Source organism: Phascolarctos cinereus, unplaced genomic scaffold (genome assembly GCF_003287225.1).
Source record: "Phascolarctos cinereus isolate Bilbo 61053 unplaced genomic scaffold, phaCin_HiC Scaffold_5;HRSCAF=322, whole genome shotgun sequence".
Taxonomy (NCBI): Eukaryota; Metazoa; Chordata; class Mammalia; order Diprotodontia; family Phascolarctidae; genus Phascolarctos; species Phascolarctos cinereus.
Window position 1 is genome coordinate 8,841,209 of NW_027555958.1, and position 26,562 is coordinate 8,867,770.

Here is a 26,562-nt window from a genome sequence, read left to right on the forward strand (position 1 = left end):
AGATGATTAATAAATGTTTGTTTCAACAATATTGATTCATTGCTGAGTGGTCATGAGTCCCAGAATCCCCTGACCTGACAGCACTGTGCCAGTCATTGTAAGGAAAAATGGCAGGTTTTTGTTGAAGATTGCCATGGTAGGCATGGGGATGATAGTGATGATGACTTTGACCACAGTGGTGGTGGGGGTAGTGGTAATGATGGATGTCTTACAGATAAGGGCAAGTGATTCCTATTGCTCCACCCCCAGGAATATAGAATGTCCCTCAAAGTCTTAGCACCGTTTTCAGCTTTAATAGTTTTAATTAGCTTGCCATTGTGCTGACACTTTAGAGATACCCTGTATTTAGCTGTTCTAGAGAGATGGGAAACCAGCTTTTGGAGGAAAGGTAGATGAGGGGAATGAGCCCTTCCCTAACAAGATCATAGGGTCAGATTGGTGACAACATCTTCATGGAGAGAGAACGTTCGTAAGTTGTTCATGCTTCCTGTGAGGTCCAGGGGCCCTTTCTGCACCATTTAGGATTTGGGGGACCATTTCCTCCCTCAAAGCAAAGTAAGGCATCAAGTCAACAATGGTCCCATTAAAAATACCCTACTCTCTAGAATTCTCATAATTCTGAGTTTTCACTTAGTGGCCATTTATATATTCTTGGGGAAATGCAGTGGAGAGGCTCACAAAAACCTCTCCTTTTTGAGTAGCGTCTTCCAAAATTCTTTGAGTTGATGCAGAGAGAAGCTTACGACAAAGCATGGAATGTGACCCATAGACGCCATCATTCGCCGTGCTGTCTGCCTTCCAAGTTCTTTGTCCACAAATAAGGAGCATTTGAGTCTCATTTGTTCCCCATCCATCTTTTCTCCCATTCTTCTTACCTCCTGATGAGGGCAACCCCTGGTGATCCTCACACTACTTAGAACAATCTGGTTCTAAGCCCAGAGCTCTAGTGGCTAAACCACAAAGAGAGATGTGACAAGGAGCATTTAACTCACTGCTTACTAGATGTTTAGATGCTGAAATGTCACAATAAAATGAAGGAAATGTTTTATTTCCAAGGATGATTTTTATCCCTCTAGAGATTTGGCTAACCTTTTTTTGTTCCTCTGCACATACATTCTTGTGATAACAATGTTATTTAAACATCCATCCAGATTTTCATTCCTTACTGAGGCAGATTTTCCCAGTGTCTAAATTCCTCCCTAGTTGTAAATGAAGTACTTTGCTAAGCTTCATGATCTCCCTCAGACCATTAGCAAGGCCACAAGTTACTATTAATAATATGGTACTAGTTAGGCTTTTAATTAATTTTCTATTACTTTAAAAATTAGTATCTTGAATTTATAGAGATTCAAAAGGTATTCATAATTCTCTTAATATTTTTTCAATATTTCTAAGATAATGATGATAACATTTACACAGCACCTACTATGTGCCAGGTACTATGCTAAGCACTTTACAAATTTGATCTCATTTGATCCCCACAACAGCACTGGGAGGTTGATGGTATCATTATAACTGCATTGCGTACTTTCCTGAGGGTGTCTGCCCTCCATCTAGGCTGACTCTAACCCCACTGGGGCACGTTCAATCATCTTTAAGGGACTAGAAACAAGATGGCCACCACCCTACAGCCAACCCAGGCATTCGCCTCTCTGAATTTCACCTGGTTATCCTTCAATAAGGATATATAAAGTATATAATACATGTGCTACTATAAATAATATAAATGCTAATTCTCTCCTTCCCGTCCCAATGAGAGAGAGAGAGAGAGAGAGAGAGAGAGAGAGAGAGAGAGAGAGAGATATGGCCATGACCAAGCCCAGGCTCATATCCTTGCTAGTTTGAGGAACCTGCCAGGGTTTCTGTCCTGTCAATTATATTCTTTTGATTCAGTCAGTCCTGTTCAGGTTAATAAACATTTATTAAACACCCAATGTGTGCCAGGATAATGTACTAGGCTCTGGGGATACAAAGGCAAAAAAAAGTCATTGTAGGGAGAATGAGAGGCAATTGAGGTACTACTCAACAGTCTGAGTGACATAGCCCCCCCCCCCAGATATTGGAAGGACTGGAGGAATGAATGAATCAATGAAAAAGCTTTTCTTAAACCCTTACTGTGTGCTGGGTGTTGTGCTAAGGACTGACAGTGCATAAACAAAAGCGAGATGGTCCCTACCCTAATGGAGCTTACATTCTGACAGAAGAGAAGGATGCATCCAGGGGAAGGATGGAATGGGAAAGGAGTTCTGGTCTGGAAATCAACAGCCCTCTGAGCCTTTCCTCTATGAAGGATTCTGGAAAACCATGGACACAGATTAGAGAGTATAGAGAGAGGCTTCAATCCTCATGAAGAGAAAGAATATTCACACCAATGAAATTAGATTTGTGCTGCTTTGCCCAGAGGGAGGAACAAGAAGCAGCCGGATGGAAATCTAGACTTGATCTAAGGGAAAGCTTCCAAACAGGTGGAGCTGCCCAAAAGGGGATTGGGTGCTGCCAGAACTGGTAGGGTCCCCAGAACTTCAGATCACTGATTATTGGAGAGGTTGTTGAAGGGATTCCTACTCAGGAATGGGGTCCCTTCTCACTCTGAGATGCTGTGAGATCACCTTTCATCAACTCCAGTGACTGGCGGGAAGTCGGCCGGCCTGGGCATTGGAGGGGCGAGCCTTGGCTCCTTCTAGAATGAGAAGCCTTGTTCTCTACACCCTGCAGATTCTGAATTTGTATTAACTAAGTGGTAGCAAACAAAGTCTGTATTTAATAATGATTTTTTACTACTGGATTTTTGTTGGTGTGTCTGACTCTTGGTGACCCCATTTGGGGTTTTCTTGGCAGAGATACCAGAATGGTTTGCCATTTCCTTCTCCAGCCCATTTTACAGATGAGGAAACTGAGGCAAACAGGGTGCCCAGGGTCATACAGCTAGAAAGTGTCTGAGGCCGGATTTGAACTCTGGCAGATGAGTCTTTCTGACTCCAGGCCTAGCATTCTATCTACTGTACCACCTAGCTGCCCTAGGTAGATTTTTTTTTTTACATATTTTTATAAGTGAGAACCATCTTTATGTGGTTAAACGTTTAAAATATTCCAACTGAAAGGCAGATGTAGCCATGGGAAATATAACAAACATAACCCTGGGGCTATACTATCTTATTCCATTTGCTCCCACAGTAGGATGGCCCTTTGACTTCTAAGTATCCCAAGTAACTGCACCTGCACTCAATGAGGGCTTGAGATGGCAAGTGAGTCAGGAGCCAGGGAGGCCAGAAACTAGTTTGAGAAAGCATGTGGGAAGCATTAGAACCTCAGCTCGGACCTGCCAAGATGGGGGAAGTGGGAAGGCATGTTTTTCAAGGGGGGTTCTTAGCCAAGCAGCCTGGAAGAAACAAAGATTGGGAGGCATGGATGTGGATCGAGGACGGCCAAGCATGAAGTCAGGGTCAGGATGAGCTGCAGGCAGGGCACAAAGACGCTCCTGCTGCCACCAGTGACCCTCCCTCATGTACAAAAGACAGCTCGGGGAGAAGAGAGGCCATGCAGAGAAAGACATCCTTGCTGTGCTCCCATTTCTTTGAGCTCTGGCATCTCAACTCCAAAGTACTTAACAAAAGATGCAGGCTTTAAAATAGTTTAATTGGGAGAGGGACAGACACCGGACCTATGATTTAATTGAGAAAGGAAACTCCCATATGAACAAACTCCCTCTTTCAATGCAGGTGATCACCTTCTCTGCAATTTCTAGTCATGGCTGCCTAGAGCACTATGGAAATTTCCAATCCCACAGCCAAATGCTCTCCAGAAAATGAGACCAGGGGGCAATTCTGCCCAGAGGTTTTCTGTCTAAAAAAGACATACATAAAACCAATACATCAGAGACCTGTGATTTCACTAGTGGAGGAATCACCTGAAGTCCAGAGAGACCGTGACTAGCTATGATCACACAGCTGGGGAGGGTCAGGCAGAGGACCCAGCTCTCTCTGATGCCCTATTGCCCTCATCTCCCCATCCAGTCAGCTGCCATTCCCTGTCCAGCTGACCTCCACAACATTTTTCTCTGTCCTTCTACTCACCATTCCAGCACTTAACATAGTTTCAGGCACACAGTGAGTGCTTAATAAATACCTGCTGACTTAACTGTTTCCACAGCTTAAACCGATTCATCTGGCATTCAAGGCCTTCCACTGTGTGGCGTCACCCTACTTCCCAACTCTATCTCAGACTGTTCCCCTCCACACACTCTGTGCTCCGTCCTCTTTAGATGATCCATCGACACCAGCATTTCCCACTTCCAGGCTTTTTCTCATGCAGTTTCGTCTGCTGGGAATATCTCCTCCCCTCCTTCGTGCCATCTGCCTTTTAAAGCCCAAATCAAACATCACCTTCCTGATAATGATGATGATGGTAGCTAATACTGGCAGCAAAGACTCCACATTCATGATCTCCTTGAACCTCCTAAGCTCACGAGTTATGTTCTCATTTTACAGATGAGGAAACTGAAAGTTGGAGTGTCTGCTTGACTGGCCATAGCTACACAGCTTGTATTAAAGGCGGGCGGAAATCCAGGCTTCCCTAACTCTAAGACCAGCCCTCAGGCTGAGCAGCTCAAGAGCTTTCTCTGATCCCCCACGCAGGGCTGGAAGAAAAGGGACTATTGGGATTTTGTGAGGAAGAGGTAGGTCATGAGCTCTCTTTTGGACATTCTAAATTGGAGATGTCCTGAAGGACGTATCCAACTGCAGTTAGAGAGAAGGGATCCTGACTCAGAAGGTCCCTAGCTGGGGGATCTTGGGCAAATCATGTCATGTGGATCATCTGCAGAAGGCAGAGCTGGACTCCATGGCCTCTAAGGACCCCTTCCAATGGTTAATCTTTGTTCCTGGGCTCTAGAGCTGGGAGTCACCCACTGAGAGAACATCACTGACCCCATGGGAGCCAATGGAACCCCCAAGGGAAGAGGGAACAGAGAGGAGAGCGCCAGAGTCCAGGGTGGCAGATACCTCCACTTACCTGCTCTGAGAAGGCTGAAAATCCCAGACAGGAAGCAGAGAAGGAGATGGCAGAGGGGAGCAGGGGTGCACATTGGGTGCTTAACAAACACTTTGTGATTAAATGATCATTGGCACTTTTCTTTGGATCGTGCAAAGAAGCCCCTGGAGCTTCTCCCTCCAGGGGATGGATTTACTGCTGTCAGCATCCTTCCAAAAGAACAAGTTTGTCAGCCCTTTGGAGTTATGTTCACAGGCTGCCAAAAGATGATTTGCAACTGATTTTTAAAATGCAAACTTAACATTTTCCGGCAAGGAGGGTTCATATTCTTCTCAGGAGGGCGGGTCATTTGCTGAAAATTAATTCAACTTTCTTGCTAAATGAAATCAGTTGCGTTGCCTGGGGTATACCTTGGAGGTGTCTTGTATGACAGCCTGCCCCCTCGGCTTGATGCACCACAGTAGGTTACAGTAGGAGGGGGGGGTCTCATGCCAGGAGTCAGGAGAGGTCAGTTGCACTCAGTGGGCCTCATTTCCATCCTCTGCAAAATGGGCCGGGCTGGACTAGTTACCAGCTTAACTCCTCAGCCCTTAGTAGCCATGTTCTCCTCCAGACAGTGCATATAAGAAGGTATGTGAGATCCTGACTCTAGCTTAGGGTCTCTGAGCAGGACTGCATCTCCCCTGAGTGGAGACGATTCTTCTCTTTTGCTATCAGTTTGAGTCCCCATTCCAATGTTTTCCCCAAGGTCCTTCGGTGACTAGGACTCTGGTTACCATTTAACCAATTCATCTCAGTTAGCTTTTACAAAGTGGTATCTTCCGAGAAGATACAGCAAGGGCAGAAGTCACCCAGCATTTTCCCGCTCCCCATCCTCAGGGGCACACTTGGGTCCCTGGGACAAATAGGCCTAACCTTAACGTAGGGACTACACAGCTTTTGCCCCCATTACGTTCACTCTCCAGTGTGGCACAGTTGAAGAATGAATGGCTGTGCCTCCCTCAGGATGCCTTCAACCCCCAGTTGGGCTGGGTCAGCGGGTCACATGGGACTTCCCTCCTCACTGGGCTCTCTACCTCTGGCGTGGACTCTAGCTCCCAGAAATCTGGTGGCTCTCACTCATGACCTTTCAGAGCTTACCAGGTCCCAGCCTAGTCTGATCCTCAGTCCCCTGAGAGCAGGAGAGAACATCTGAGGCCCAGATTCCCTAACTACTTTTTGATCCAAGACCTCTCTGTCTTTCTACTCAGAGGCTTACAGCATGTCTTCCTCACTTGAACCAGCCAGGCAGAGAAAAAGGGCTCAACTGCCCCCACAGGAGTGCCTTTTATGCAAATCCAATTGCATCTTAGCAGCCAACCAAAAAAGCATGCAGTCATCAGATTAGTATAAGGAAGCTAGGTGGTACAGCAGTTAGAGCCTGGAGTCCGAAGGACCTGAGTTCAAATCCTACCTCAGACACTTACTAGCTGTGTGGCCCTATTTGCCTCGGTTTCCTAATCTGTAAAATGAGCTGGAGAAGGAAATGGCAAACCACTCCATCATCTTTGCCCAGAAAACCCCAAATGGGGTCACAGAAAGTCGACACAACTGAAATGACTCAGCAATCACAATCAGACCAGAAACAGTCATAAAACTCCTTCTGCAGTAGAAACCCAGTGTCTTTATGCTGCATCATCAGATGCTTCCAGAGGACAGATCACCAGAAGCTCAAGCTCCCAGGACTCCTCTGCCAGGCTCACGTGACATTCTCCCTCTATTTAAAATGCTGCTATTCCAGGCAAATTAGCAAGGGTACATTTTGAACCCGCTGACCATGCCCAGTCCAGAAGAGTTCTCCGGGGCCCTTCGAGCCGTAAGAATGGCCCTTGAATGACTCCCCCAGTGCTAGACTACAGGCACAGGTGAATGCCACCATCTTGGGGGAGTTTTCACCAACATAGAGGTGACAATCACCAGCGCCTCCAATAGAGGTGCATGGATTCAGCACACAAAGAGCACTCCACAGAGTGAACCAGAGATCTTTGCTTGCTTAGTACTTAACCACGGTCTGTCTTGGTGATAGAAACAGCCCTCTCAACACAGTGGCAGTAGTGAAAAGGAACTCAAGACAAAGAAAACCAGCTTTCTGGCTCAGAAGGAACCTGAGAGGTCCCCGAAGAATTGCCCAGACACGTGTAGCTGCCCAGAAGGAACCTGGAACCTGGGGTCAACTGGTGGTCACCTCATCCCCCTCAGGGGAGTAACCAAATGGGCTTGGTGCTGGCAAAGCAGCCCACCAAATGGCTCCGCAAACGTTATTGCAGAGAAACGCTTGTGACTCAGAAGGAAACACACACGGGGAAAGTGACCACAGCCAGAAGCAGAGGGGAAAATTAGCCTTTTTTTCTCTAGTGGATATGGAAAAGTAAGGTATCCACTCGTGAAGTCCCAGGTAGGGAATCTCCACCACATGGACAAAAGTCCCAATGTCATCCTAAATGAGGCCTCGGAGGCAGCCTTTGTAAGCCTGGGATGAGGATGGGCCCTTATCACAACTCACACTTTGGTGTCAGCTAGCTGGGGGGGTGGCGGGTGGGGGTTACATCTATAATGGGGGGGTGTCATAGGATCCTAAGTCTAGAGCTGAAAGGGACCTTAGAGGGCTGGACTACACTTTCCTGCTCTAAAACTCTATGCGCCTATGAGCTGTGTGACCTTGGGTAGGTCGGCTCCCCTGTCTGAGTCTCAGTTTTCCCATCTGCACTAGCTGGACCCCCAGTTCTACGGGCAGGGGTGAGACGATCTGCGTATCTGGCATCTGGGATCGCGCTCCCAGCATCTCTGCCTGCTGCATGTATCTCTGCAGCCGACTGGAAGCAGGGCATGAGTCCTCCAGAGCATCGAGACCTCAGGGCAGAGCGGCTCGCGCACGCTGCGCGGTGGGCGGAGCCCCGCGGAGGGAGCCGGAAGTCGAGAGCCGGAAGTCGGGTGTCGGAGCACGCGCGAGAGAAGAGCCGGAAGCCGGGGGGGCGTGGCCGGGGAAGGGCCCGGGCGCGTAGAGCGCGTCATTCTCGGCGCGACGCCGCCTGTGGGATCCTGGGCTCGGCAGCCGGCAGCGAGCTCCGGGCCCGGCCTGAGGCGGCGGCGGCGGCGGCGGCACAGGAGGAGGAGGAGGCCCAGGCCCAGCGCAGGCGGGGAAGATGCCCGTGGCGGTGATGGCGGACAACGCCGCCTTCAGCTTCAAGAAGCTGCTGGATCAGTGCGAGAACCAGGAGCTCGAGGTACCGGCGGGGCCTGGCCGCGGGAGCGCGCTGCTCGGTCCGTGCCTGGGCGCGCGCTCACCTGGGCAACTGAACCCGCGGGCGGGAGGGGGGCCGGTTACCGAGGCAACGGAGCCAGTGCAGGGGGGAGGGGCGCGGTTACCAGGGCTACGGAGCCGACGCCGGTGGGGGCGGTTACCCCGGCAACAGAGTCTGGCCCAGCGCCGGGCGAGGACCGAGGAATGCACCCCCCTCGTTTTACAGATGGGGAAACTGAGGACCTGAGAGGGGAAGTGAGTTGCCGTGGCCCAAGCAAGATCCCTCCCTTCTGGAGGAGGAGGAGGGTCAGAAGTGGCCCCTGCTGTCGCGGCCCCCCTCCCCACGTGTCGGTTAGGATTCTTTTAATCAACACGCATTTGTTAGTTTCCTACTATGAGGATACGGATGCAAAAGTGAGCCCCCAAAAAAGCCTATTTCGGGGAACGGGACCGCTATGGGGATAAGCCCCTGAGGCACCCAACATTTCTTAAGCACCTACTGTGTGCTGTGGTGGGGAGACAGAAGTGAGGCACCCCTGCTTCCGGGGAGCATCATACATGTGGTGTGCATCTATTAAGCTCCGTGGTGGCGCGGCATCCCGCGAGGCACGGCGACAGAGTGACCTTCCCTCTTCTCCGGGGGTTTGCATTCCATCAGAGCTAGTACAGAGTCTGTGCACAGTGCCTGTGGCCGGGGCAGGGGAGCCCAGTTTGCCCAAAATGCAGAAAAGCTAAATGTTGTCCTTGCCCATGGAGCCTGGAGGGGGAGGCGAGTGAACTTCCGTCCCCTCCCTTCCTGGCATGGACCCACACCTCCTCACCTCGCTTCTCCCGCACGTCCCGTCGCTCCAGTGGGCCTCCTTTCCTGGCCTTCCAGCGTCCTTACCGGTTCCCTCTGGCATCGACCTGATGTCTCTGGGTCAAGGCAGAGGCCGTGAAGGGGGAGGGGCTGCTGAGGTGGCCACACGAGGCTGTCAGTGTTTACTAAATGCTGTTGGGTCAAATAAACGTCCCACCTGGGGGTGATGGGACAGCCCCTCGCTGAAGGTCTGCAGTCAGAGGCCTCTTGTTGGGCACATTTTAGGGGCGTTGGGGCGAGTGCGAGATTGCACCCAATGCTGCACGGTCCCTGCCGAGGCTCAGATTGTCTGATCCTGTGATCAAAAGAGCTACCGGGTCATTTGCTGAGCGTGTGGGCACGGATCTCTAGAGCTCGGGAGTTCTGTGCTGCAGCGGGCTCGAGTGGTGGGGCATCAGGTGCCTAAAGAGGGGCGACGTGCAGAAGTTCATGCCATCCGGCTCGTTCTGCTTGGGCCCAATGAGTGGACATTGCAGATGGGCAGATGGGGACTTGATGTTAACTCTCCCCAAATTCTGACTTGTGAAGGGCCTTCACAAGGCTGGAAGGAGACCTCTTGGGAGGACTGAGGATTCTTAGTCAGGCAGGGCTGGGTGAGATAGCCTCTGGCGTTTGCTGACTCTGATTCTGTGTTTCCATAGTAGCATTATAAATATGGTCATTCAGGTTTCAGTGATGTCCTTCGAGCAACGGAATAAGCATTTATAGAGTGGTTACTGTGTGCCAGGCGCTGTGCTGAGCTCTTTATAGTGATCTCATTTGGTCCTCATAACAACTCTGGCAGGTGGGTGCTATTATTATCCCCATTTTACAGATGAGGAAGCTGAGACAAAGGGGGTTAAGTGACTTGCCCAGGGTCAAGTGTCTGAGGCCTCATTGGAACAGAGGTCTTCCTGGCTTCAGGCCTAGCGCTCTATATACTGCACCACCCAGCTGCCTTAGGATGGGGAGGGGAATGGCGATGGGCACTGGTCCTGTGATTTCACTGGTATAGGGAACTCCCACGTGAGGAAATTCCTTCCACTAATGCAGGTCAGCTCCTTAGAGTCTTCTAGAGTTGCCTGGACTAGTGGTCATAAAGGCCTTATCAGAGGTGGACCCTAGTCTAGGGCTTCCTGCCTCTGAGGCCACGTTTCATCTGGAAGACAGACCATTAAAAGTTCATTCAGAGGCAGGTAGTGGTGGAGTGGATTAGAGCACCAGCCCTAGATTCAGGAGGACCTGAGTTCAAATGCGGCCTCGGACCCATTAACATTTACTAGCTGTGTGACCCTGGGTAAGTCACTTGACCCCATTGCCTAGCCAAAAAAAAAAAAAAGTTGGTTCATCAAGTGGAAAAGCTGCCCCAGAGAAGTGCACTCTAAGAGAGTGGAGGAAAAGACTTCAAGAAACAGCTTTGGTTTTATTCTTAGATGTTCACCTGTGTATTGTTGCTGTATTTGAAAAAAATTAGAATCCTTTTGCTCCACAAATCCTATTGAAAATATTCTGTTGTTTTTCAGAACATTGGAATTACGTAAAGTTTTGGTTAAAACACAGTCAATTTTCTAGTAATGCCTGTTTAGTAGTTTTCATAAAAGTATAGGAAGTAGGGACTGAACCTGGGATTTCATTGGTAGAGGGAATTCCCAGAGGAGCTTCCTTCTACCAGGCAGGTTGAAACCTTCTCCTTCGATGAGCGGGTTCCTGAGGGCCCTGGAAGCCAGCAGATGTCTGTTGTGGGACTCAACCCTAGGCCTTTCTGGCTTCCACTACCTGTGAAGGGATCAAAAGAATCCATTGATGGGTGCCCTCGGTGCCTTACTCGTGTGTTGTTTTCTAGGCTCCCGGAGGAATCGCTGCACCCCCCGTTTATGGGCAGCTCCTTGCCCTGTACCTTCTCCACAATGACATGTAAGTATCTGTTTCTGTGGCTCGCTGTTGCTAAGATCTGACTGATCTTTCTGGAAAGTCTTGCTACTGTTTTAGAAAAATTTTTTGGGTTTTTTTCCTTTGGGTTTAGATGAGGGTATTTTTAGGGGCAGTGATCTTTGCCACTTTGCTTTTTAGGTCCTAAAATCTACAAAAACAGAGGAATGGCAAAAATGATCTTATTCAGCGCCAGCCCATTTTATGTTCATGTAAAACATTTTCATAGTGCTCTGAAGCCTCAGATAATCAACTGATTAAGACAAACAAAAGCACAGCCTACGTGGGCCCTCTCTGTTCACTTGTTCTGCATCCAGGCTCTCTCCAGCCTCCCTCGGGGTCCGGCTCATGGGCCCCCTGGGAGGGCAGGGGAGGGAGACACTCCTGGTCTGTTGGCCCTGCTTGTCAGCTCTGTCCTTCCTCAGATTATCTTGTATTTGCTTACCTGTTCGCTTTGCTTGTGTCTCTTTTCCTTCTCACCTCCCCACCCCCAAAACATTCACTCCACGAGGACAGGGTCAGTTGTCCTTTTTGTCTTTGAGCCCCCACCACCCATATTCAGAGCAGGTGATTGATAATAAACGCTTGTTGGATTGAACTGAGTTGAAGGAACTGCAAAGACCTTTAAGGGAAATGATGCCTGGGCCTTTGTGGCACGGAACTGGAAAATCCTCTTTAAATTGGAAGAAAAATAAAATCACCACCATCAAAGAAAGCCTTGCCTCTCAGATGAGTGAAAAAGGTAATCCTAGAGTCGTAGCTCCCATTGGACAAGAGAGGGCCTCCCATGGCAGTGCCATGCTGGAGATTCTGCTTTTGGACCTCGGATTGGGGAGCCCTTCCCTGAGCCTGACAGGTGATAGAGAAGAGAGTCCCGGGGTCAGAAGGGCCTTAGAGGTTCTAGTCCGGAGGTGTCTGGCTTTGTAGAGCTGAACCAGGTTCAGATGTAATTGGGAAGTGTTTGACCAAAGAAATGAAAAGACAGTAATATAGATAATGTTAATGAGTGGTTTTCTAAGGCAGTCTGTGGCCTGCGGGGGCTCCCTTTCTGTTTGAGTGCCAGCCTAATCTACCCCTTCCTTTGGCCCCAGAGAAAAGTGAATCCCAGGATTCTGAAGGGCCTTAGGCCAGGTCACACAGTGCAGAGGTTGCCTTCTGATTACAAACTCCCACCCTCTTCCAGCTCCCTATTGCTGCCTCTGACCTCCCAGATCAGCGACCCATGCATGCACAGCCCCATGGAGGCCTCAGCCATCCTCCGAGCAGCCCCCACATTCGTTGCCTGGCTGTGTCAGCACCCAAATATATGTTGTCTCGTACCGCTAACTGCCTTCTGCCCGTGTGCATCTCTTTCTCTCTAATTGGTGTTTTACACCTCTTCAGTATAGGCACACTTTGTACTTCTTGATAACAGTGCTGGGCAGATAGCACACGTGGCCCACATAGTCATTAAGTTGGATAAAATAAAAGTGAAATTGTTCCCAGGCCGTATTTAGAATATAATCCTAGTTCTAAAGTTGACTTATGTCTTACTTTTTTAAAGAACATGTCTTTTTCTTGAGAGAGACATTTATCTTTGAAGTTAAATTAAATCCACATTATGAGTATAGTTAGGTTCTCATACTGATAAGAAAGGTTACTTATATGTTCAGAAACTATGATCCAGAAGCTCCATTTTTAGACTTAGCCTGCTGCTAAGCCTGTTGAGAAGTCTGAGATTTCCTTGAAATTATTCTTTGAAAAACTTTGGTAGTGCCTTTTCCCAAGTATTGCTCAGTTCCAAAGGGAAAGGACATCTTGGTATAGGACAACACCTGCCTTAAAGTAGGTAAAATGTGATCGTCATGTGGTCCTGAGGAAATTAAGGCACATTGGGCATACTGCGTGCCAGGCAGTCTGTGCCAGGCCACAGCCTGGAGCATCCTGGGGTGGGGCTCTGGCTGAATGACCTTGAAGCAGTCAGGAAGTGAGGTGCTCAGGTTAGAAGGAAGCACCAAGGTAAAGTCATTTTACTTTGGTAAGGCTGAAGACCTTTACAGCTGGGATGCTTCCCCACCCCCACCCCCCCTCAGCCATGCATGTGCGCACACACATGCCAGAGTCATCATAGAGCAGGATGAGGCAGAACTTGCGAAAGGGAATTCAAATGTTTTTTAAAATCATTCTATAGCATTAGGATATTGTGCCTAATGAAGCAAATTTTAATTGATTTTTGTTTTCCTTTTGGGATACAAATTAGGAATAATGCCCGGTATCTTTGGAAAAGAATTCCTCCTGCTATAAAATCTGTAAGTAATATCCACGTGTATCTACTCCTTTGTAAGGTGGTTATGCTTTAAATACATTTTTTATTGAGGTAACAGTAACAATAGTAATTGCTCAGATTACCCAGACTGTACTTACCTTACTTCCCAAGTTTGATTTTCCTCGTCTTGTCCCATATGTTCTTTCTAAGTGGTTTACAGACGCAGGAGTTTGGTGAACCTTCACGGTTAGAGTCACACTTTCAGATTCTGCCAGATTGGTGCGCTAATCAGCGTTCCACTGGGGGCAGCAGAGGGCACAGTGGATAGAGTGCTGGCTCTGGAGTCAGGACACTTACCAGCCGTGTGACCCTGGGCAAGTTATTTACTCTCTATCTGCCTCAGTTACCTCACTGTCAAAAAGGGGTAATAAGAGAACAGCATCTGCCTGCCAGGGTTGCTGGGAGGATCAAGTGAGATAATATTTGGAAAGGCTCTGTATGCTGCCTGGCATGTAGTAGGCGCTGTGGAAATGCTCAGTCCTTTTCCTCCCTCCCATGGGAAAGTTTTATTTGCCCTGTGTGCTTGAAAAGAAATAAATAAATGGTGGTCCACTGACGCTGATCACGGGCCCGACGTGTTTTTCTATATTTCCTATTGTAGCAGTCCTGGTGCAAGCCCTCGCCCAGATTTTGCAGCTCAAATAAATGTGAAATGACAGCTCCTTGATAGGCTCGCCACCGCTTTTTTTGACCCCTTACTGGGTCACCTCAAGAAGCCCTTCTCAGCTGCCACGAGGACATGGCCACTTCTACTAGGTCAGCTCAAGCAGACTGGGAAGGAGCCTCCCAGGCCATCTCCTCCAGCTCACACACAAGGACCTCTTGTACCTGCTACTCAGATATTCTGCCCAGTGGTTTTCTCCTCAGAAACTGGAAAGGCTTTGATCTTGGGCAGTCTGTCATTGGATTACAGGCCTGGCGACCTTCTGGTGAGCTCATTGGCCAGAGATCTGTACGGGACAGGGAAGGATCCAGCCCTGGCCACGTCCGGCCTTGCCAGTGGCACCGTGAAGCCTTTGAAGTTTTACAGAGGGCTTTCTGGAATGACCTTGAAGCAGTCAGCACCTTCTTACTACCACAGAGTCTGAGTTTGGGATGTTACACAGCTCCCAGGTCCGAGAGTCTTGGTTCTGTAACGACAAAGTAAATTTTTACATCCGAAAATTCTGTTTTCCTTGTATCGAGTTATTTTTTTTTGAATGATATCAATGCAGTAAATGCTCAGTGTCTCTGACCTTGGTTTTCCTCCCAAGGCTCTATCTTGAAATGTGGCTTTCTTGGTGTTTTAGGAGGCTGCTTTGTGCTTATGCATTAATCTTTAGTTTTGAAAGACTTTAACTAAAGCAACAGTTAAATACATTGGAGGATGGATTGTTTTGGATTTCATTGTTTTAGAACTAAAAAATGTTCCAGCACAAACAAGGGGTCGAATAGGAGACCCTCAGGCCCCACGAAGCTGGAGCCCTCCCAAGTGTGGCCCAAACCAGGTCAAAATGCCTTTGGAAGATATTTAACCAAATAGATAAAGATACAGTTAAAACATGGATGATATTTTAAACCTGAGTCACCACGTGCTTGTGGGGATCTCTGCACACGGTGTGGCGGCCCCGCTTTCTTTGAGCTCGGACACTGGTCTGCGGGGCCGTCCGCAGAGTTCTCTTTATGGCGATTCTCGTCCTCATTTTTCGTGGGACACACTGGGAGGTGGGTGAGGTGGGGACGTTCAGCTGTAGTGAAGGTTTCTCTCTTTATTGCAGGCAAATTCTGAGCTTGGGGGCATCTGGTCCGTAGGACAAAGAATCTGGCAGAGAGATTTCCCAGGAATCTACACCAGCATCAGCTCACATCAGTGGTCTGAGACCATCCAGCCCATCATGGAAGCGCTCAGAGGTATGGCCTGATTATTCGTCACTTCCTCCTTAGTGTTTTTAGACTTAGGTATGTCCATGGTGTGAGTGGAAAGCGGATCTCTTCTGAAGTGAAGAAGAGAGTTTGTAAAATGAGATGACTTCGGGTCGTGCCACCGCATTAATATGAGGTCATGTGCGGTGTAGGCGGCACACTGGAGATCTGGCCCCAAGGCTCCGTTTGCCCTCTAGCAGCACTTGGATTGAAACTTCCTGAAGTCTCTCTGTTGTGAGTTTTTACTGTAAGAAAATCGGTTTTTAGAAATGTGACACTGAGCAGACTTTGAGGACCAAGGAGTTGTCAAAGAAATTCAGACCTGTTGATCTCTTAGAGCATGGGCCATTTTGCCCGAAAAGTAAGCCTTGTAAATGCTCATAAGATCGCAGGCTAAAAGGGATTTGCCCAAAGTCAGACAGCTGGTGAAGGTCAGCGCATTACATTGACTTGATTAGAAAGCAGAGGTGGAGGCCTGATATTAGCCCCAGTATTCACATTATCTCTCTGGCTATCCCTGCACATGGGGCCCCGTGGCTCACACCGTCCAGTATCTTGCAAGTGAGTCTGAGGCATCGTCCATTGTGGCTAGACTTCTCCTGTGTCATATCTGGTTTCCTGTCACGTGGGTGCCGGCCGTCATTTGCGGCTTGGATCCTTAGCTCCCTGCCCTCCGAGAGTGGGCGCTTCTGGCCCTGTCCCAGGCACTCTGCCCTCTCTTCCCTTCCTTTGACATCCTGTCTCTTCTCCCCTCCCCCTACTGTGGTTCATTCATTTTCTCTGTAAAGATAATTCCTACATCCATCCCCTGCCCTGACCTCTACCCTGAGTGGCAGTCATGGGCTTCCAGCTGCCCCTGGAGTGTGTCCCCCAGAGGTCCTGCTGACCCCTCCAGTGCCAAGGGTCTAAAACTAAGCTCTAGCCATCTTTCTTCCCCAGATTGTTCTTCTTCTGTTGTTGTTGGTGTCTGTGACACTCTGACCTTTCCAGGTCACTTGACCCTCTCCGTGCTTCCGAGAAACTAGGAAACACTAAGGGGCAGAGGGAGTTCCCTGTACGCCCATGAAATCGTGGGCCTGAACCCCAAAGTGGATTACACACTGGATCCTCCGATGCGTCTGGGCTGTCATTGCAGACACTGATTCCTTCTCCTTCTCGGAGTCTTGTTCCTGTTACCCCATAGACCCAGCCCAGAAGATCCAGCAGGGCCCAGGAGACCTCCCTCTGGGTTTTCAGGCAGCCCATCTGTTGGCTCTCATTTCCACGTCCTCCATGATGTTTCATGTCCCTCTCATGAAATTCTAAAAAATATCAAGGGCTTTGGCTGGCTGCCTCCCTCGGGTGCTAACCACTGCCTGATGAGGTAGGGGGGAGGGGTACCTGAGGCACATAGGGTTGGGGGGCTGATGGTTCAGAGAACAAGAGTGGCCAGAAGCGGGTAGCCACACAAAGCCAAGCTTTCCTTTTTAAAATCAGGGAGAACCGAACACATTGGAAGATGTACAGAATGGCAGGACAGTCGGGGAGGGAGACCTTGGAGTCTGGGCACAAATGGAGGGGAGCTCTTGAGGCAGGAAGGATGAGAAGACACGTGTTGGCAGTGACCTATTCAATCCGGCATTTATGCAGCCCTGACTGTGAGGGTGTAGAGACAAGACTGAGCCAGGCCCTCCCCTCAGGAAGCTCACGTTGTATTGGAGGAGCCAACATGTGCACACATACAATTGTACAGAGTAAATAGACAGGGGAGAAGAGGAAAGGCCTCCAAGGTGAGGAGGGAAGTTCCAGGTGTGGGAACAGCTCATGCCAAGGCCCAGAGCTGCCACGTCTTGTGTGAGGAAGAGCAGGAGGGCCTGGCAGAGCCTGGGGTAAAGACACCGGACAGTCGGTCATCCCTTTGGGAGGAAAAGGGAGGTGGAGACCCCGGCCCGACCCTGTGCCTCAGGGAATGCCAGCTGGACGGAGCAGGAGCAAGGGGAGGAAGTTGTGTCTTTGTTTGACTCGGGAAGGGAGGCAGCCCTTTCCTCTGTGTCCAGCGTGCATAGCTTTTGTCGCTAAGAGTCTCCCACCAGCAGAAGTTGGGAAGGACGTGATGGTCAGGTGGACAGGTCGACCCCGGAGACACCCCTGGAGAGGGGCGCCCTCGTCCTCCCACGCTCTTGGGAACGTCTTTTCACGGGTCACTGTCTGGGGAGGTGAGGCCTTCCTGATCCCCTGCTCCTGGTCACTCAGAAGGCCGGGGGCCGCCCCTGCTGACTGTCCTCCACCTGTAGGGCCCTTCTCGGTGCAGGGGAGGTCTTGTTGCTTCCCCTCAGTCACCCCACTTCCCAGCCCACTTGATCCGCCTGCTGGGCCCCTGCCTAGAGGGCTCTCCTTCCTCCCCTTCGCCTTGAGAATGCCGAGCTCCCTCCAGACACACCTGGACTGTCCCCTCCCACAGGAGCCTGTTCTTGCTGCTGCCAGTAGAGTAGAAGCTCCCAGAGGACCACGGCTGCTGGCCTTTGTCTTTGTGTTGCTGGAACTCAGCTCCAGGCCTGGCCTGGGAGGCCTTTGGGGAATGCTGGCTGGTGACATTGAGCCTTCCCCCAATATGTGCGCTCAGAGCCTTCCTCCCCTTCTCTTGACATCGTGCGGCACCCACCGCTTGTCCCTCCCTCCCCTCCTCTCCAGCCCATCGTCTCTGGGGTCCTGCACTTCTGGGATGTATTTGTGACATCCTTTCCTTCTCTTCTGCCCGATCCCTTATTTGTCCCTCTTACTTCGGGGGACTCAGCCATGGCACAGTACTGGAAGAAATTGGTATTAAAAATGGGGCCTTTGTTTCAAGGTGGAGGTCACAGCCCCTAAAAGAACTTGGCAGGTGTCCAGACGTGACACCTGCCTCCTCTCCAGTTAATTCTGGTCTCCAGTCATTGTTCATTTATGATGGTGGGGTCTCTTGTTGCTTCAGTCGTTATAAAATCAGCGCAGCTGCTTCTTGGCCGTTCTCAGAAAGCTTCTGCTCATCATCCTCCCTTTGGGTGATGCCCTTTCTGCAGCGCTCTGCCCACTCATTGATCATTGGGCAAAGCTGTCCTCACCTCTCGAGTGCCAACAGCTGAGTTAATGTTCCAGGATTATCTAAAATTGGATTTAGAGGACGGTTTGATTCTTCTTCCCTTCTCTTCGCCCTCCACTGTCTCTGCAGGGGCCAGGCAGGACTATAGACCCTTGTCACCAAGTGTCCAGCCTGGCACAGATGTCCCAGTGAAGCCTCTCTCTGTCCTCACCCAGGCTGCTTCTGAGCGGCTTCTCCTCAGGGGCCATACCCAAGGCTTACCCCTACCCCCGTGGCGTCAGAGTGAGCCGACTCCCTCTGGCCAGGGTACTACCTGGGCCACAGAAGCTGCCCCTGCCCATCTCCCTCCTTTGTGCTTCTTGCACCAGGTGAGGGGGCAGCTGAGAAACCCACCCTCCAGTCCTGTCTGTTGCCCAGCCTGACCAGGAGAGGGGCTGGGATGACTCAGTGCTGGAGGGGGCTGCCTTCTGAATGAGTGGACTGCAGTGTAGTTTACCTTCGATTACGTGGGTGAATCTTTGAGGGAAATACTTTTTTCTTTCCATATCTAACTTCTTTATCATCTTCTGGAGAGATATGACGTTTAAAACTAGCACACACACATGTAGCCCCTTGCACCCACCAGAACAAACAGCCTTTTTTTTTTTCTATCGGGGAGGGGGCTTTGAGATCTCTGCAGCTTGCTTCTGTGTCTTGCCAGGCCTGTGATTTACGCGATGACGAATCCTCTTTCTTCCCCCTTCGCTAGATGCCACACGGAGGAGAGCCTTCGCGCTGGTTTCTCAGGCATACACCTCGATCATCGCCGATGATTTCGCAGCGTTTGTTGGACTTCCTGTAGAAGAAGCAGTGAAAGGTAGCTTGTCTCGCTGTCCTCGGGGTTATCGGGGCCTCGGTCAGGAGAGCCAAAGGGGCGCTGGGCATCACGGAGCCAACTTTGGAAAACCAGGCCCTTTCCGCCACTCATGGGTGCAGCTGAAACAGTCTCAAAGGCCGCCCTGTGGGGTCTTCCCTTCTCAGTGACAGAAGACTGTCCTCTCCCCTGTTGGCTCCCGTGATGCTGTCCTACTCATGCCATCCCCTCCCCCAACCCCATCCTATCTGTACCATCCCCTCCCCTAACCCCACCCTATCCATGTCATCCCCTCCTGTACCTTCAGGCCGAGCTTCTTTGCTGTCACTTTTTCCTGTGGCTTCTTCTCACCCTGTCTTGCTCCTTCTTCCCTTCCTTAGTTATCCCTGTTGAGATTAGCCACCCTTTAGGACCTTCTCAGCATCTCACATCATGCGGGACTCTTGCCCAGAGGCCTGGGGTGTCCAGGTTCACCTACTCCACAACAGGAAAAAAGCATGCCTAGGCCTGGGGGCCACGGCTGAGGTGAACCTCTGACTCTGCCCGGACAGTGGTGCCAGCATTAATGTTCCAGGCCGGGGTGGGGGTGGGGGGGCCTCCCTGCATTCAGAGTGGCCGCCTTGAGCCTCATGATGAGAAGCTTCAATATTGCAGCATTTGTTTGGGAGTCACTGAAACCCAAGAACCCACCATTTTGTTTTTTTCCCAAGTACACAGTTTGGCTTTTCTTCCTAAAAAAAACCTTTCATTTTAGTGCTTACAGTTTAAAATCATGTCACCCTTGGTGTTTAAAAAAAAAAAAGCAGTGTAAGTGAAAGGCATGGAATCATATTGCTATCATTTGTTCCCTTTTCCTTTTCCTTTTCATAATTTGATACAGCCACATGATCCATCTTCATTTTGATAGGATTCTTGAGATAATATATTGCCCTTAGCATCTGTGTTCTGGTTTTACTTATATATTTAACCCATTTTCAGAATTTTGGTTTCTGCCCGCTAGAAAATTAATTATTCACAAGTGATAGATAAAAATAGTGAGTCAGATCAGACTCGGATGAGTGTCTCCTCCAAGCCAGAGAGGCGGCAGAGTGGAGGGAGCACTGGTCTTGGACTCAAGAAGCCCAGAGTTCAAATGCTGCCTCAGATACTTGCGGTTGGTGTGACCATCTTGCAAGTGACTTAATCTCTTTGGGTATCAATTTTTTCATCTGTAAAACGGGGATAATGATATGTACCTGAGGGTGGTTGTGAGGATACAATGAGATCATATATGAACCTTTTTGTAATTCTGAAAACACTATATAAATACTAGCTATTCTCATTGTTATTTTTAAGAAGTAAATGTTTTTGCAGAATCAGATATCTTCTCCAGTGTATAGTCTCCTGAAAAACGCCTGTCACAAAATCAGATAAAGTTGCAGAGAATCACAGATCATGCCCATATTTCAGGTGCGGGTGGTGAAGACGGAGGGTGGAATGTGATAACTCATCCATTCCTTTGTTGAGCTGTATGTTTTCAGGCTGGGTCCTGGAGAGGCAGGTGGACCGTGGGCATATCCCTTAATCTGTTTCCTTCTTTGTGAAAAGAGGGGGAAAGGGCATCAGCTCTTATGGGTCTGTGATTTCTTGTAGGTGTCTTGGAGCAAGGATGGCAGGCAGATTCCACCACGAGGATGGTGATGCCCAAGAAGCCAGGTAGGTGGCGCTGTGGCTCCATGGTCCAGCCTTGGCCTCCATTTACAATCCATTGACTTCTCCATGCTGCTCTGCTTACAAAATGGACGGGATTCAAGTAATGGTTGTAAAACGGGCACAAGTCAGGGGCAGAATTGTAACTCCTAGGACCTTGGTCACCTTTTTCAAAGTTACCTTTCCTTTCCATGAGGAATTGGCTTGGATTCCCTCATGTCAGGAGCTCCCTCCCACTTCCAAGCCAGAGGAGCAAGCATTCTACCCCTTGGGCGCTCAGAGTCGCCTGAGGGTGGTCGGGAGCCAGGACGTGTGGTTCTGAGCATCCAAGTCTCAGGCTCAGTGTCAGACTTAGTGGTGACGGTGCACAGGCTGACGTTCTTAGAACAGAAATGCTGTCCAGAGTTATTGGCTGCAGGACTTCAAAAGGCCTCTCATTTCCTGAGTGTGAGGCATCTACACAGGAGAGCACCCCCTTCCTTCTCTATGCCTCACGATGCTTATGAGGACCTGGGGGTGACAAGGTGTCCCGTCCCTGGTGGCCAACAATAGAACAGAGCCCTGGTTAGAGCCTCCCGAGCTTGGGCAGGTCCTGCCAGAGCAGAGGCTCTGTACGTTTGTGGGGGGAGGAAAGAGAACTTGTACCATCATCTCCACACCCCAGGGAGAATATAGGCAAAGTAGAAGGACCACATTCTGTCTAAGAGAAAGTACAGCTTGGGAAGATTGGTGTGAACCAGTTGTAAGAACAAAAGTATTGTTTGTCTCTGAACAGGATGTTTACAGCTCAGGGGATATTGCTGGGGGGTTGGGGGGGGCGGGGCATAACAAGGTAGTTGGCAGGAGAGGCTCAGATACCACATACTTAACTGGTACTCACTCTAGCAAAGTCAATATGAACTCTACTTCGTGTCCTAAATGGAGATGCCTTAAATGCTGCAAAAGCTACTGGGTTTATGAGCGAAAAAGCCTTCTCTCAGTAAATATGAGGGAGACGAACAAGAGGGAACGAAGTTGAGACAAACATTCGGATTGGCCGGCACGAGCCCTCTGCCATTCTGTAGCCGCCTCTCCGAGAAGGGCCCGTGGTCCTGGTGCTTGGGCTGTCCAGCACTAACCAGCAATTTAGATAAAGGTGTTGGTGGCGTGCTCATTGAATTTGCAGGTGACACAGAGGTGGCAGAGAATCTTTGGGCCAGATTGAGTAACAAGAAATGTAAAGCCTTGCCCTTCGGTTCAAAATGTCAGCTTTACAGGTTTGTTGTGAAGTCAACACTTGGCTTGACACAGTGGCAGAGACTTACCTAGATGTGCTACATCTAAAATAGATCTGCTCACTTTATTAGACTGAACATAGCTGGAGTCATGTGGGTAGTTCTGGTGGCCCAGAAAGCTGGTGGGACCCAAGGTTATGGAGATGCAGTGTTCTAGCTTGAGGTCCTTTCCATCTCCCAGGGCCTGGCACAAGGGAGGCATTCATGTCCTTTCTGACTTGTCCGTTACTATGCCTATAGTGGGTACTCAGTAGAGACTTGCTGATCAGTTGAAAAGACATACTTACTTTTCACGTGTTTGTGATTTTTGTATGAAAAGCATTTTAATAATTGTTCTGATTTTTCTTATCTGCAGGTTCCCTGGATGTTTCCTTTAACAGATTTATTCCTTTATCAGGTTTGTAGTTTCCATGGATTTATTATAATATGCTCGAGAAACATTGCCATTGAATTTTTAAAAATGGATTTTCTTGGATTTTCTCGTTTTTGTTGTTCAGTTGTTTTCAGTTGTGTCCAACTCTTGATGACCCTTTTTGGGGTTTTCTTGGCAAAGATAATGGAGCAGTTTGCCATATCCTTCTCTGACTCATTTTACAGATGAGGGAAGTGAGGCAAACAGGGTTAAGTGACTTGCCTAGGGTCATATAGCCAGTAAGTGACTCTAAGCCTAGCACTGTGGCCCTGTACCATCTTTCTTCCTCATATGTTCTGGTGAGTTGAGATAGAAAAAGAGAGACTCAATATTAGCCTTATCGTTTTTGTCATTAAATATGGTCAGTACTGTGTTCCTGGTTGTTGTGAGATGGCCTTGGGTTCCTCCTCTCTGATTGAGGCTGCCTTGTTTGACCCCATGAGTGACCTCTTCATGACCATGGGGTCCTGAATTATGGCAGATGAAGGTTCCAGCTGTTTTCTTCGAGAATCTCCCTGATCTGACATGGTAGTTTAACAGGGTAACTGCAGGGAACAGGACCCTCTCCTAATGAAGCAGTGACTGATTGTGAAAGAAGATGGTGGACTTTGAGATGGTGGTGGACGGGGGATCACTCATACTTAGCTTGATGAGGATGCATGTGGGCATGAGGCTTCTGGGGTCGCCTGCAGACCTTCAGTGCCTCAGGGGTCCTTGCTCTGACCCCTTGTGTGTCAGCCTTCTGTTTGCATTGAAGTTACAGATATTTGAGGCTATGCTGTCCTCCCACTTGGCCCCTGGGGTGGCAAGGGCCCCAGGAAAGCATGCGTGGAGCCTGTTCAGAGCTTCCCATTCCTTTTTTTGGCTTGTCCAGGAGTAACCAGGGAGCCATCCTTTCCTTTAGCTACAACATTTTTCCTTCTGGATTTTTCCGCTGTTCAGTGAAAGGGGAATTAACAGGAAATCTTCTCTGAAAGCCAACAACCCAAACCTTTTCTTATTTATTGTTCACTAAAGAGGGGATTCAGTTATCCCTAGCTTTTTGACTTGACCCTTGAATGCTTCCCAGTGACCATGAAACAAGGAAGTCCAAAAAACTCCCAAAGATTCCAAAGAAATCTTCTCTTTTGAGGTTGAGGGCTAGGGCCCTGAAGGTGTGATTGCCTGTCTCGCTGCCCTTTAGATCGTGTTTATGTCTCCTCTTCTCATTTCCGTAAACAGAGCCTGCTCCGGTTCCACCAATCCCCAATGAGCAGCAGTTAGCCAGATTGACTGACTACGTGGCTTTTCTTGAAAATTGATGCATCGGCTTTTCTGTTCAAGATCAAACGTGGAATCCTGTGTACCGACCAATCCGGAAGAGCAGCGTTTTCATTGTGTTCTGTTGGATGAAACACCCTGCCATTCTTTATTAGAACATGGGATAAAATACATATGTTCGATACAGATTATTTTTGGTCCTTAAACATTGTGCTGAATTCACCATTGAATGGCTTCTTAGTCCCATGTATTTATTAATTTGGAGTACAACAGTATTACGTGGTTAGGTCTTATTCTGTAGTGGTTCCTGATGGGGAAACATAGCTCTCTCCATTTATGGATTTAAAATGCAGTAGGTCAGCAAAGACAATTAATTATCTCCTTGTATTAGCAACTGGCTTGGCAAATCTTAGCTCTTCTCTGCTGATGTTTTCAGTGCACCCACTGCTGGCAGTGAGGAACATGCCATGAGAGGGGACAGAGGTCCTGAAAGGAGCGATGGAAAGAGGACGGACTTCTTGGAGAAGGAGGGAGAACGTTGGGTGGGAGGGGCCTGGTTCGGTCAGAGCCATCTGCAGAAGGAAGGGAAATGAGGAGTCCAAAAGTCGTTCCCGGGGTGATTTGGTGCCACCGCTTCTTAGCATTCCTTCCCAAATGAGAAATGGGTTTGTGCTTCAGCCCCTCTGTGTTCCTCAAACTCATGGAGAGCTTTTTGATGAGAGCGTTGGGGCTTGGGGCTCTGCTTTTAGGCGGTCCTCTTGGGGCTGGGTCTAGAGGGAAGAATGGGCCTGTCTTTGCTGAATTGCCTGGTTGACGAAGACTCACTAGGAAGCTGCTTAAGAAAGAAGGTACATTACAGAGGGACCTAGGCCACACTGTTGAACTCCGAGAACAGTGCTCTTGAAATTCTGGAGTTTAAAGTTGGCTCTGTATTTGAAGGATGCAACTTGGATGACCATTATGATTCTATTTAAAAATAGAATTTTGCAAATTCATGATGATTGACTGGGTAGTACATTTCTTTCACCTTTTCATGGTGGCGAATGTCGTTTAATAAGTGCTTTTGATTGGGTGGTTTCATTCATTCGTGAGACTGGTAGATTCTGCTATTAGTAGTAAGATTTCCTTCAGCGCATTGTACTACTGTACATTTTTTGAAAACTTTAGTTGTTTTTCAAAGGGTCCTGAATTGTGCACTGTTGTTTTAAAATTCAGTTAAACATGTGTGACAATTAATCTCATAGGATATTTATTTGAACCCATTGAAGTTTCCTGGAGCTTTTTCTGAGTGTTGAAGGAAATGTAATTTCAGTGACATTAAATATGTTTACACTAAGCCTCTGTATGTATGTTTTGGTTTTTGAAGAATGATCAGAGCTCTAACTACAAATGAAATTTTCATTTTTCAGTTTCTGTAACCCAGGAAGTAGGTTAAGTAGGAGGGTGAGGTAGGACAGGAACAAACCATGAGGTGCAGCTTGGTTTTTAAATAATCGATTTTATGAAGTTGGCACTATGGGAAGGGTTGGTTGGTTGGTTTTCCAGAAGCCAAGGGTTCTTTCCAAAATGCTGGCAGGTTTTAAAAAAGGTGCTGGGTTACATCTGCCATTGGCTTGATCTGTTCTTTGAAATAATTGGTCCTTTTGATGAAGAGGACTAGTCAAACAGGGATTGGTTGTCACGAGTGAGAAAATCCTGGTGGTTTGACTTTTTAAAGTCTTTTAAGTTGGTGATAACCTGTAAAAACAGTACAAACAATAATAGTAGTTCACATGTATACACCTGTACACTTAGAGTATGCACCATGTGCCTGGCCCTGTGCTAAGCACTTCACAATCATCATCTCATTTGATCCTCCAACAACCCTGGGAGGTAGGTGCTGTTATCTCTGTTTTACCAAGGAGTAAAATGAGGCAAACAGAAGTGACTTGCCCAGGGTCACACAGCTAGTAAGTGTCCAAGACTGGATTGGAACTCAAGTCTTCCTGACTCAGGCCTGTCACGTGATTTTGTCATGTGGCTATTGTACATTTGTCCTTACCTGAAGCACTTGGGTCAACTTGCTCCTGAAGGTTTGCTGGGTTTCCCGCCTTGAGTCCCGCTCTGGGCTGGGTAAGGGATAAGGAGCCAGAGGCCAAGAAATGAGACCTGGGAGTTGGCGGCCCAGTTGGGTGGTGAGTGCAGCCAGGAGGAGGCCAAGGTGCCCGTGGAGAGTAGAGCGAGGTCACAGTCAGCCGCAGGAGTCAAAGCAAGCCACCTCTAGTGTCCAGGGAGGCACCAAGACCAGCGTTTGAATCCTGCTCCCCTGGACAACAGCTGTGGGAGTGGGTGAGTCACTGACCCTTTCTAAAGCCGCAGTTACTCATCTCTGAAGTGGGGATTAGACAATGCTGACCTCACAGAGTTGGTCTGAGGCAGAAATTAGATTGTGTAGACATTAACACGATGTAGAGGTCAGTTGTCATCTGAAGTGGCCTTAAGTCTTATCAGTCCATAGAAGGGCCTTTCGGAAGATTCCACTTAGACATTCCTCCAGACAGCAAAAGGGATAGTGGGGGAAGTAGGTGGAGAGAGACCATGGCCTGAGTCAGGAACACCCGACCTGGAGGTCTTCTTCCACTTGGCTTCCCCCATAGGGACTGCTAGGCCAGTATTGGGTTGGTTTGTTTGGTTTTTTGGTGGTGGTGATGGTGGGGGTGTTAGGTTTTTTAAATGTTGCCTGCCATGGAGCACATCAAAAGGGCATTGCAGTGTTCTGGGTAGGCACAGTGTC

General features: G+C 48.8%; 1 protein-coding gene across 1 annotated transcript; it reads left to right on the forward strand.

Annotated features, from left to right (window-relative positions):
• The first annotated feature begins 8,023 nt into the window (after positions 1–8,023).
• Positions 8,024–25,125, forward strand: COPS8 (COP9 signalosome subunit 8). The gene is made up of 8 exons (XM_020972176.2): positions 8,024–8,252; positions 10,951–11,021; positions 13,276–13,324; positions 15,099–15,231; positions 19,050–19,157; positions 20,787–20,849; positions 22,473–22,514; positions 23,751–25,125. The coding sequence occupies exons 1-8, from the start codon at positions 8,172–8,174 to the stop codon at positions 23,828–23,830; spliced, it is 627 nt and encodes a 208-aa protein (XP_020827835.1). The 5' UTR covers positions 8,024–8,171; the 3' UTR covers positions 23,831–25,125.
• The last annotated feature ends 1,437 nt before the right edge of the window (positions 25,126–26,562 follow it).

Bases quoted from the DNA above. Each gene is read 5' to 3' on its own strand.
- COPS8 (XM_020972176.2), top strand. From the start codon at position 8,172: ATGCCCGTGGCGGTGATGGCGGACAACGCCGCCTTCAGCTTCAAGAAG. The intron at 8,253-10,950 runs GTACCGGCGGGG...GTTGTTTTCTAG, and splicing joins GCGAGAACCAGGAGCTCGAG to GCTCCCGGAGGAATCGCTGC. The intron at 15,232-19,049 runs GTATGGCCTGAT...CCCCTTCGCTAG, and splicing joins CATCATGGAAGCGCTCAGAG to ATGCCACACGGAGGAGAGCC.